This window comes from Eumetopias jubatus, unplaced genomic scaffold (assembly GCF_037043125.1).
Source record: "Eumetopias jubatus isolate StellerSeaLion01/CBP00866 unplaced genomic scaffold, mEumJub1_p1.0 scaffold_10, whole genome shotgun sequence".
Lineage (NCBI taxonomy): Eukaryota > Metazoa > Chordata > Mammalia > Carnivora > Otariidae > Eumetopias > Eumetopias jubatus.
Window position 1 is genome coordinate 115,623,064 of NW_028274816.1, and position 11,475 is coordinate 115,634,538.

The 11,475-nt window shown below is 41.2% G+C and overlaps 1 protein-coding gene across 7 annotated transcripts in view; it reads right to left on the reverse strand.

Annotated features, from left to right (window-relative positions):
• Positions 1-11,475, reverse strand: part of TRIM37 (tripartite motif containing 37) — a 134,834-nt gene extending 123,359 nt beyond the window's left edge. For 3 of the 7 annotated variants that reach the window (XM_028109172.2, XM_028109166.2, XM_028109167.2), the window contains exons 1-2: positions 10,836-10,942; positions 8,871-8,972 (exon numbers count right to left, since the gene is read on the reverse strand). In XM_028109172.2, the coding sequence (XP_027964973.1) occupies positions 8,871-8,972; positions 10,836-10,907 (174 nt within the window). In that variant the 5' untranslated portion in view covers positions 10,908-10,942. Of the gene's footprint in view, positions 1-8,870; positions 8,973-10,835; positions 10,943-11,050 lie in introns of those variants that run through there. The other 4 variants (XM_028109170.2, XM_028109171.2, XM_028109168.2 and 1 more) reach the window with 2 other exon arrangements.

The following is an 11,475-nucleotide window of genomic DNA, read 5'->3' on the forward strand; positions in this document are numbered from 1 at the left end:
AGGGGAAGAGCATCAGTTTGAATCCTTGTTCTCAGGTGATGACGTGTTGACTTGCACTGAGTAGGTGGCAGGCAGTGCATGCTGACTCGGGCAGAAAGGCAGCTGGACTGTGGACTTGGGACCCACAGGCCAATGGCGTCATTTGTGATAGGAACGTGGCTGGTTTTGCTCCCAGTCATGAATTCCTTTAACTTTTGTTTTTCTGGGAAATTCTACTTCTCCTTCTATTCTGAATGAAAGCCTTACTGGATAGAGCATTCTTGGCTGCAGATTTTTTCCTTTTAGCATTTTGAATATATCATGCTGCTCCCTTCTGGCCTGCAAAGTTTCTGATGAAAAATCCACTGATAGTCTTATGAGGTTTCCTTTGTATGTAACTGCTTTCCTTTCTCTTGCTGCTTTTAAAATTCTCTCTTTATCACTACTTTTGGCCATCTTATTTACTTTGTCTTGGTGCAGACCTCTTTGGGTTGGTTTTTTGGGGGGCTCTCTGAGCCTCCTGGATCTGGATTTCTCTTTCCTTCCCCAGATTCAGGAAGTCCTCAGCCATTATTTCTTCAAATAAATCTTTTGCCCCCATTTCTCTCTCTCTTTATGCGATCCCTATCATGCGACTGTTAAGCTTGACAGTATTGCTGAGTTCCCTGAGTCTATTCTCATTTTGTGTATACTTTTTCCCCTCTCACCTGCTCAGCTTGATTACTCTCCATTACTCCGTCCTCCAGGTTGCTGATCCATTCTTTTATTTCCTCTTGTTTGCTATTTATTCCAGGTGGTCTATTTTTAATTTTATTGAGTTCATTATCTCTAATTGGTTATTTTTCCTACCTCTTTGTGGAGGGTCTCATGGCCGTCCTCCACTCCTTTCTCAATTCTAGTGAGTATCTTTATGAGCAATACTTTAAATTCACTATCAGACATATTACTTATCTCCATTTGGTTTAGGTCTCTTGCTAGGATTTTGTTCTGCTCTTTCATTGGGGACATATTCCTCTGTCTCATTTTGTTTATTACTGTGTCCGTTTCTACGTGTCAGAAAAGTCAGCTATGTCTCCCACACTTAAAAGTTGTGGCTTTATGAAGAGGTCCTGTAGTGCCCCACAGTGCAATGTCTCCTCTTCACCAGAAAATGGTGCTTCAGGGGTGACTCCTATATGTGTTGCTACAGGGTGTCTTACTGTTGTGGCTGGGCTGTGTTTGCCTTCAGTCCAGTCTACACTGGCTCTCTGACTGTTGTGGGTAGAGTCTGATGCCTGTGCTGTTAGAGGGCCACTCTGGGGCTGCCTTGGGCTTGAGTTGAGTCAGACGAGGTGTTTGCCAGAGATGAAGTAACATCAAACGGCAAGGCACTTTCCCTGTGCTGTCCCCTGACAAGCTTTTATTGGTGGGTGGGGCCTGCAGTCAGACCAGCTGCCTCCCCAGCCCACTGTTGAGGTCGCAGTCAGACTGGTGTGTGGTTATCTTCCCCTCTCCGTGGAGCAGGACTCACTTTGGAGTGGTGCTGGCTCTTGTCCGTGCTGCTTGCACACAGCCAGGCTTGTGGCACTGCTTTGATGGGATCTTGCCAAGAGCTAATTGGAGGGGATAGATCCTCTTTGCTGTGGCCTCTTGTCTACATCCAGCTGCAGAGAGTCTGTTCTGCAAGTCTTCAGGTTGTTTTCTGGGTTATTTATGCCAATGTGGGTGTTCTCTAGGTGGCCAGCTGTAAGAGGTGAGCCCAGGATCCTCCTACTCCACCATCTTCCCAGCAGCCTCTGCCCATATTTTTAAATATGCCTCTCCATTCCAATCAAAACAGGCTTACTGCTGTACTATACACCACTCTTGGCATATTTCTGTATTTGCTAATATGTCCCTCCCTCCATGTGCTGTCCCATGGGAATATCTACTAATTATGTTCATAAAACTTTCCTACCTATCCCAGGTTAGTGATCCTTCCCATCTCTGAATACTTGTGGCATTTTTACCTTATACTCCATAATCTAACTTAATCACAAAATAAATATGGTTATTTTAATACTTGGGGAAAACCAGTATTTCTCCCAAACCAAAACCAAAGGTAAGAACCACTGATACAATATTAATGTACAAGGATTATTAAAGAAAATAAATATTATAGTATAGCAATGCCCCATATTCAATTTAAGAATTTCTCTCCATTAAAATGTAAGAATCACAAGCTTTAGACAATATTCAGACCTAAGTCTGACTTCTAGCTCTGGCACTTAATGGCTACATGACACCAGACATGTGACTGAGCTCAAGTTTACTCATATGCCACAAGACAATCAACATACCTACTCTGCAAAATTGTGCTAGGGAAATTCTCAACAAGAGTCCAGCAAACTGAATTCAACAGTATATTAAAAAGACTAGATAGCATGACCAAGTGGAAGTTACTCCTGGAATGCAAGGATAGTTCAACATACAAAAAAATCATTCAATGTAATATACCACAATAAAATGAAGGAATAAACCACATGATCATCTCAATTAATACAGGCCTCTGACAAAATCTGATATCCTTTCATGACAAAAACACCCAAGAAAAAGGAATAGAAGAGAATTTCCTCAACTTCATAAAGTCCATACATAAAAAATCCAGAGTGAATATCATACTCAATGGTGAAACAATAAAAACTTTTTCCTTAAGATCAGGAAAAAGACAAGGATGCCCATTTTCACCACTTCTATCCAACACAATACTGAAAATTTCACTGGGTGCAATTAAGCAAGAAATAAAAAGCATCCCAACTGGAAAAGTAAAATTATTTGTTTGCAATGACAATCTTGTCAGTAGAAAACCCTAAAGATGCCACAAAAAAATTAAAGCTAATAAGCAAATTCACCAAAGTTGCAGAACACAAAATCATCACATTAAAAAAACCACTTACATTTCTATGTACTAGCAATGAAGAATTCAAAGAGTAAATTAAGAAAATACATCTACAATGTCAAAAAAAAAAAAAGTAAAATACCTAGGTATAAATTTAACCTAGGAGAAGAGTTATACATGAAAAACTATAAACACCACTGAAAGAAATGAAAGAAGTCCTAAATAAATGGAAAGGCATCCCATGTTCATGCACTGGAAGATTTAATATTGTTAAAATGACAATGCCACCCAAAACAATCTACAGAATCAACATAATTCCTATCAAAATCCCAATGATACTTTTTACAGAAGTAGAAAAACCCATTCTAAAATTCGAATGGAATCTTAAGGGACTCCCAAATAGCCAAAACTATCCTGAAAATGATCATGTACAACTAAAACTTTTTTACGTCAATTATATCTCAATTGAAAAAAATAATTATAGAACTCGTATTTCCTGATTTGAAAATTTACTACAAAGCTACAGTAATCAAAATAGTATGTTACTGGGGTGTCTGGATGGCTCAGCAGGGAGTCTGTTTGAGATTCTGTCTCTCCCTCTCCCTCTGACCCTCATCCTGCTCACTCGTGTGCTGTCTCTCAAATAAAAATAAATCTTTAAAAAAAGTTCATAGCAGTTTTCTGTATAAATGCTAAAAACTACAAGCAACCCCTATGTCCATCAACAGGTGAATGGATAAACAAATTATGGCATATGCATACAATGGGCTGCTACTACTCAGCAACAAAGATTGATCTCTATTGATCCATGCAACATGGATCTCTTAAATAATTTTGCTGAGGGAAAAAATCCAGACACATGAGAGAACATACTGTAAGGTTCAATTTGTATAAAAGTCCAAAAAATGGGACACCTAGGTGGCTCAGTCTGTTAAGTGTCTGCCTTTGGCTCAGGTCATGATCCCAAGGTCCTGGGATCGAGTCCTACACATCAGGCTCCTTGTCCAGTGGGAAGTCTGCTTCTTGCCGCTCCCCCTACTTGTGCTCGCTGACAAATAAATAAATTCTTAAAAGAAAAAGTACAAAAAATGTAAACTTATCTACAGAGACAGAAAACAGATCAGTGGTTTCCTGGAAATAAGACAAGAGGAGGGAGGACTTACCAAGAGGTACAAAGAAACTTGGGGATTATAGATTATGTTCACCACCTTGATTGTAGTGATGGTTTCTTAAGTATATACATTTGTCAAAATTTACCAAACTGTATACTTTAAATAAGTACAGTTTATTATGTGTCACTTTTACCTAATTTTTAAAAACTGCAAAGTTAAAAAGAAAGTCAATAATTATAGGCGATCATAAAATGTTACCAATGCTGAAAATCAAGAAGGTGTCAAAACCAACCAACCAACCAACCAACCACTGGATGAGAAAGATGGGGGCAAAAAAATGGGAGAAAATACAAAAATAAGAACAAGTAATGAAAGAGAATCAGGGCGTCTGGGTGGCTCAGTTAATTAAGCGTCTGCCTTCGGCTCAGGTCATGATCCCAGGGTTCTGGGATCGAGTCCCAATTCGGGCTCCCTGCTTAGCGGAGAGTCTGCTTCTCCCTCTACCCCTCCCCCCTACTCCGGGCACGCACGCTCTCTTTCTCTTGCTCTCTCTCTCTCTCTCAGATAAATAAAATCTTAAGGAAGGGAGGGAGGGAGGGAGGGAGAATCAATTGAGAGTAACTACAAGAATTAAGGAGACCTAGCCTGAAAATACAGCCAATGTTCCTACCTTTTGGTCTATGTGTATGGAGGCACTAGAGTCATGGGTAGAGAACTGGCCTGGAAGTCTTGGTCTGTCACCAACTACCATGTGACTTTGGACAAGTCTATTCATGGGTCTAGACCTTACTTTGTTTTATTCAATGAAACAAGTATCTGGCCTGTCATGGATAGTTAAATTTCCATGGTCAAATGAACAGAGATGGGATGGAAGAGAAAGGAAAGGCATACAATAAACAATATTACAATTTGGTTGGGTGGAGTGCCCAGATCTCAAGAACTTTCCTCCTGTAATTACCCACCATCTCTCCAGCATCATTAATTAATCTCTCTCTACTCATTCAGGCAAAATGAGCTATAAACCTCAACCCACTGCCTTTTTTTACCCTTTACAACAAAATTCTGAGAATTTTTATACTTGCTGTTTCATTTGCCTCCCACTCCCTACCATCAAGCTTTTGTCCTAATTGTTCCACTGAAACTACTCATCAAGATTACCCATGACCTACACATTCTCAATACAATGGTCAATTCCCAGGCCAGAACCATTTAACCTACTCCTCTTTGAGACAGGTTTTTCACTTGAATTCTGTGATGCCTCACTCATGGCTCCTTCTTTTTATCCATTGCTGAATCCTCCTCCTGACCGCTAAATGTTGAGTGCCCCAGAGTTCAGACCTAAAAAAATCTTTTCCCCAACAGGTAATCTCATTAAGTACCTAAATACTATCTATACGCTAATAATTATCTCTAAATCCCCTTCCTCAACTCCAGATTCATATTTCCAACTGCCAACATCTCCAGTTAGATGTATAAGAATCTCAAAACAAAACAAAAAACTCAAACCTGACATATTTAAAAACAAAACAAGCCTGGGTGCTCAGCCGGTTAAGCATCTGCCTTAGGCTCAGGTCATGATCCTATGGTCTGGGATCGAGCCCCACATCGGGCTCCCTGATCAGTGGGGAGTCTGCTTCTCCCTCTGCCTCTGCCCCTCCCTTCCACTTATGCACTCTTGCTCTCACACACTCTCTGAAATAAATAAAATCTTAAAAAAACAAACAAACAACTTGTACATCTATAGCCTACACAACCTGTTCTTCCCAAAATTTCTTCTATCTCAGAATAGAAAACCCTTAATTCATCCAAATGCTGTATAAAACTTTCCTCATGTTCCATCTTTAAGCAAATCCATTGGCTCTATCTTCAAAACATATCCAGAACTGCCCTATTTTTCACCACCTCCACTGTTATCATTCTAGTCTAAATCACCATTCACCCTTCACTAATAAAGCACATCCCAATTGGTCTCCTCACTTCCTCTCCCACTTGCCTACAGTCCACTTTCCACACTGCAGCCAGTGATAGTTTTTAAACATTAATTAATTTGTATCATTCAAAAGCTTTCAATGGCTACCATCACAGTTAAAATAAAATCCAAGGTCTTTACCAAGGCCCCAGGTTACATCTCCAAACTCATCTCCTTTCCCTCTCCCTCTGTCCACTCTGCTACAGCCAACTGGCTTCTTTGCTATTTCTCTCAGGGCCTTTGCCTCTTCTGACTTCTCTGCCTGGGACTTTCTTCCCCTAGATATTCATTCACATCATTCCTACATTTCATTCTGGTCTATGCTCAAACGTCATCCCCTCAGAGACCTTCACAGACCACGCTATCTAAAACAACTAACAATCTGCCCAAATCTTCCTCAAAGTCCCCACTCTATACCTTACTCAGTTTCATTTTTCTTCACAGCACTTACTGGTATCTAACATATGTCTATTTACCTTTTTGTCTATAAACCAACTACTAAGTCAGTCAACTCCCTGGGAGGTCAATGCTTAACTCCAAGTACGCATATAATTAATATTTGTTGAATGAACAAACACATCAATGGTACATTCAGGAACCAAGACAGCTTTAGAAAGAAAGATGAGAACCAGATTACCCAGGTGGTCTGAATATAAAGCTAATATTCTAAGGGATTAAGGCAATGAATCTGAGGCTTCTGAGAAAGAAAAAAAACAATGACATTACTAAAAAACATTAATATGGTAGCAGGATATAAAATGAACCAGAGATAGAAAAGACTCAGATCAAATAAAAGGTAACTACAATTACCTAACCATGAGATAATAAATGTCTATGTTTCTCTACTAGGATGGTAATAATAGAAATGGATAGCTACTGGGGCACCTGGCTGGCTCAGTCAGTCAAGCATCTTCCTTCGGCTCAGGTCATGATCACAGGGTCCTGGGATCGAGCCCTGAGTCGGGCTCCCTGCTCAGCCAGGACTCTGCTTCTCCCTCTGCCCCTCCCCCTGCTTGTGCTCGCTTGCTTCCTCTCTCTCAAATAAATAAAACCTTAAAAAAAAATAGGTAGGATAGATATAAGTGGCAGCAAGAGATAATAATTGACAAAACTTAATATCATTGGTGTAAAGGGTTTCCAGTTTGAGTGACTGGCAGAACAGAACAAAAAAGAAGTCAAAAAGAATCACTTTGAAAAAACAGAATTTGATCTGGAACATTCAAAATGCTGGAACGTTAATGCCAAAAGGAATAGATTTAAAAGCCATACACACAGAGATCACAGTTAAACCTGCAAGAGTAAATCAAATTTCCCAAAGTAGATGAAATTTTCCCAAACATTTCTAAGTATAGGATGCCAGCAGCAATATTTAAAAAATATACGGCTTTAAGGAGCAGAACGAAGAAGTAACAATGCAGAAACGAAGAATCAATAAGGTTTAAGGTAATATCCACAGATCATCCCTATACTGGACCTTCACCAAAATAGTTGAGTCCAGACACAGACTCTCCCACTTAGTTAATTACAGTGATAGAGGCCAATTACCTCATTTCCCTAGCTTCAGTTTCACTGTTTATAAAACAAATGACGACAGGTTAGTTGCTATTTTAACAATAAAATTTTAACACCTTGCAAGTAGATAGTACTTTGCAGTTTCTAAATTACATTTTAACTCACCTCATTTAATGCCACCACCATCCTGTGAGGTAAGTCTTGTTACCGCATTCTACAGCTGAGGAAACAAGGCTAGTAACGACTGAGTTTCTCAGTTTATGAGTGGCAGAACTAGGATGATGTGTAAACCTAGGTCTTCTGCACACAGTGCAGTGGCAAAGAAGACAGGCTCTCGAGCCAGACTTCCCGGATTCAAACCCAGCTTTATTATTTGCTAGCTGTGTGCCTGGAAGCAAATGATTTAAGAGTTCCAAATATTACTCCCGACAAAGGGATATCTATCCTCCTTAGGCAGGAATAAGGAATCAGAGAAATTTTGAGGTGAAAAGCATGTTAGATGGCTCTGATTTTCTCAGTAAAGGACATAATCTACTAAGAGTAATGTGGACAGGAAAGGTTTCAACTGTGATCTGCACATGTGCTATTGAATCCCTCCCCGCAAAACACACACACCAAAATAAATTCTTCTGTTTCACATCTTAGGCGGTTTCCTCACAATTTTGTTTGAGGGGCTCACCTATATTTAAGTTTTAAAGCCAATGGATTATGTTAATCTCTAAAGTCTCTTGTATCTGTAAGATTACAGGATTTTAATCTTAGCCTCTGAACCCATTACTAGCTTTTTCTCTATCTTACCCATCAAACAGTATAAACTCTCCCTCCTCTGGGTCTCACAGCAGTTTGTTAGTGCCTCTTTAGGACACTATACTTTCTTCAATATCAACAGAGTCCATTCTCTCACTTACATTTAAACTCCTTCAGGGCAAGCACTTCATTTATCTTAGAATTCCTCAACCCCAAGCACAATGCAGGCAACCACTTTACAAGTACTTGTTAAATTATTTAATGATGTATATATACTAAAATTACAGTGGGTTTGGGGGCGCCTGGGTGGCTCAGCTGGTTAAGTGTCTGCCTTCAGCTCAGGTCATGATCCTGGGGTCCTCGGATCGAGCCCGCATCGGGCTCCCTGCTCAGCGGGGAGTCCGCTTCTCCCTCTCCGACTGCCCCTCTCCCGGCTTGTGTGCGCTCTCTCTCAAATAAATAAAGTCTTAAAAAAAATTACAGTGGGTTTTGATTTCTAGACATTTCATGGCAGTTATTACTTGATGATTATTCACCTCCATAGTACTTAGTATACACTGATGGTCTCCCTATTAAGGAACATTCAAGACATTTTGAAAAAGGGCACAAAATGTAAAATTTTTAAAAGAAAGAAAATGGTTAATTTCACAACATATCCTATATATAAGAGCATGTAAAAAAAAATACAACTTACCCTGATACAGCTAAAACAACAAAGCTTAGAGCAATGAGGACATAGGCGTGCATCCCGCAATTTCTCCATACAAATGAAACATCGGAAAACCTCAGCAATGCTCTGAAAATAAAAGATGTAAGATCCACCAGAATTAGACTACTGAATCAAAAGTAAAAAGCATGCTGAAAGTTATTCATTCAACATTTACATTTATTTTGAGCTGATATCATCTGTTTTAATAAATTCCACATCAGTTCTTGGGTTAGTCAAGGTCCAGTGTGCCTTAGAACATCTCCTGGAAAAACTGCTTTCTCTTTTCTAAGCTTCACAATGCTTCTATTCTAAGGAAAGGACATGAAATGCAAACACAGACTCAGGCACAAATATTTCCACTAAGGCATAAATTATAATGGCAAGAATGTGGCTGTAGCCCAAATTTCAAAATATTAAATTATGACAGTTAACAAAAAAATGACAATATAGATAATAGTCTCTAGAACTACTTCTTGAATTATGTGATACAGAAAAATGCTTATGATATATAACAGTAAAAAAATAAAGGCGGGGGGCACCTGGGTGGCTCAGACTGTTAAGTGTCTGCTTTTGGCTCAGGTCATCCCAGAGTCCTAGAATGCAGCCCTGCATCAGGATCCCTGCTCAGCGGGGAGCCTGCTTCTCCCTCTGCCGCTACCCCTTGCTTGTGTGCTATCTCTCTCTCTCAAATAAACAAAATCTTTAAAAAAAGAAAAAAGAAAAAAAAGGCAGATTATATGATTGAGTGAACAATATAAACTTTTTACTTGTCCTGCAATTTCCCCAAGGAGGGTGAATTGCTTTTAAAATAAAAAAAAGCGGGGGCACCTGGGTGGCTCAGTCATTAAGCGTCTGCCTTGGGCTCAGGTCATGATCCCAGGGTCCTGGGATCAAGCCCCGCAATGGGCTCCCCGCTCCACGGGAAGCCTGCTTTTCCCTCTCCCTCTGCCACTCCCCCTGCTTGTGTTCCGTCTCTCGCTGGGTCTCTGTCAAATAAATAAATAAAATCTTAAAAAAAAATTTTTTTTTAATTTAGAAAAGATACATATCCTAATGGCAGTATACTTTGACCAAGAGAGAAACTAATTCAGAATCCAGAAATCCTGGGTTTCTGCTGTGATGCTCCAACCAATTAGTTTATTTGAGCCTGAGATTCTGCCCCTACTGAGAATTTTAGTGGTAGCCCCATGAAGGCTTTGCGAAGAAGAAAAAATTAATAGAACAGTGTCCTTTGCAAGCCTCAGATGAATCAATTTAGAAAGTAACTGACAAGAAAACAGAATTAAATGGTATTCTATATTTCAAGTTTTTTTTTTACCATACTCACATTTATTTTTACTCCATCCCAAGAGAATAAAACGCTCCTAAACCAAGAAAACGTTACAAAACCTTTATAATACTTTCGCATGAGGAATTGAGAAAATTATTCACGAGTCTAATCATGACTCTGCAGAACAAGAAAGAACCTGTGAGATGCAGACGCTGGCGGGGGATGGACAATAAGACCATTGGGTGAACTACTTTCAAGTGAAGTGCCCAGTAACATAGTTGCCGCTTACTAAGGAGCAAGTATTAAGAAGGTTCAAAATTTGACAATTATTAATTACGTCCAATAAGCAATTTTTTTTAATGTTTCTGGACTTTACGTAAATATCCCATTTGAAATCACAACTCACAAGTCAGATATAAAATAGGTTGTCCTGGAAAACCACAAATAGGATAATAAAAGTATATCTTCATTCAATTTAGGAAGGGCAGAAGTCTGCAAAATGTACCGGTGGGAGGGAATGAAGGATTCCATCTGGAGGGAGTTTTGGATCCCCACATGAACTGGTAGCGAGTGCATGTCTAATGAATTTGCAGTTTTGCTCTGCCCAGGCTGTAGTTTGCAAAAACCCTCTGGGAACGAGTACCGGTGCCAAGACATCCAGAAAACGCCAGGATACGCACCACCTGACTTCGGGAACGGTCAGAACACAAGGCACCTGGAGGGCTGCAGACCGAACACGGCGTCCTTCGCATTGGGCCAGCCTTCACCACAGCGGCAGCGTCGGGGTGGGGGTGCCCTACTAGAGGGAGAACTGGGGCAGGGCGCCCCAAATAAAGAACGCTCGGCGGGTGGCGGGGGGGGGGAACTAACCACCACCCTTCTCGACCCGCCTCACCTCCACGCTCTGTTCATCCATTGCCTCCGGCTCTCGGCGGGACCCTCGGCGACCCGCGGAGTCCGTGGTCTGACCTACTGGGCGCCGGCCCGAGGTCGCCAGGTAAAATCGCCGACAACAGCCCGGCGTCCACGTCAGGGGGCCCCGACGACCGCCCCACCTGCGCGCCTCATCGCGTCGGGTTCGGCGCCAGCTATCCCCACTTCGCCATATTTATCCGCGCACCCGCCCTAGGGTGGGAAAGGCGAGCGGTGGCCACAGCTCCTTCCTCACCGCTAAGCCGCACGCCAGCAACCGCGAGGCAGCCTCGCACCACGTGACGCGGGCGCGCGCGTATGGAACTGCTGCTAGAGCCCGGCGGCGCTGGTCTCCAGCGAAGAAGGTGCTGCAGAGAATTCGCAAACACCAACGGTAACCAGGGTAGC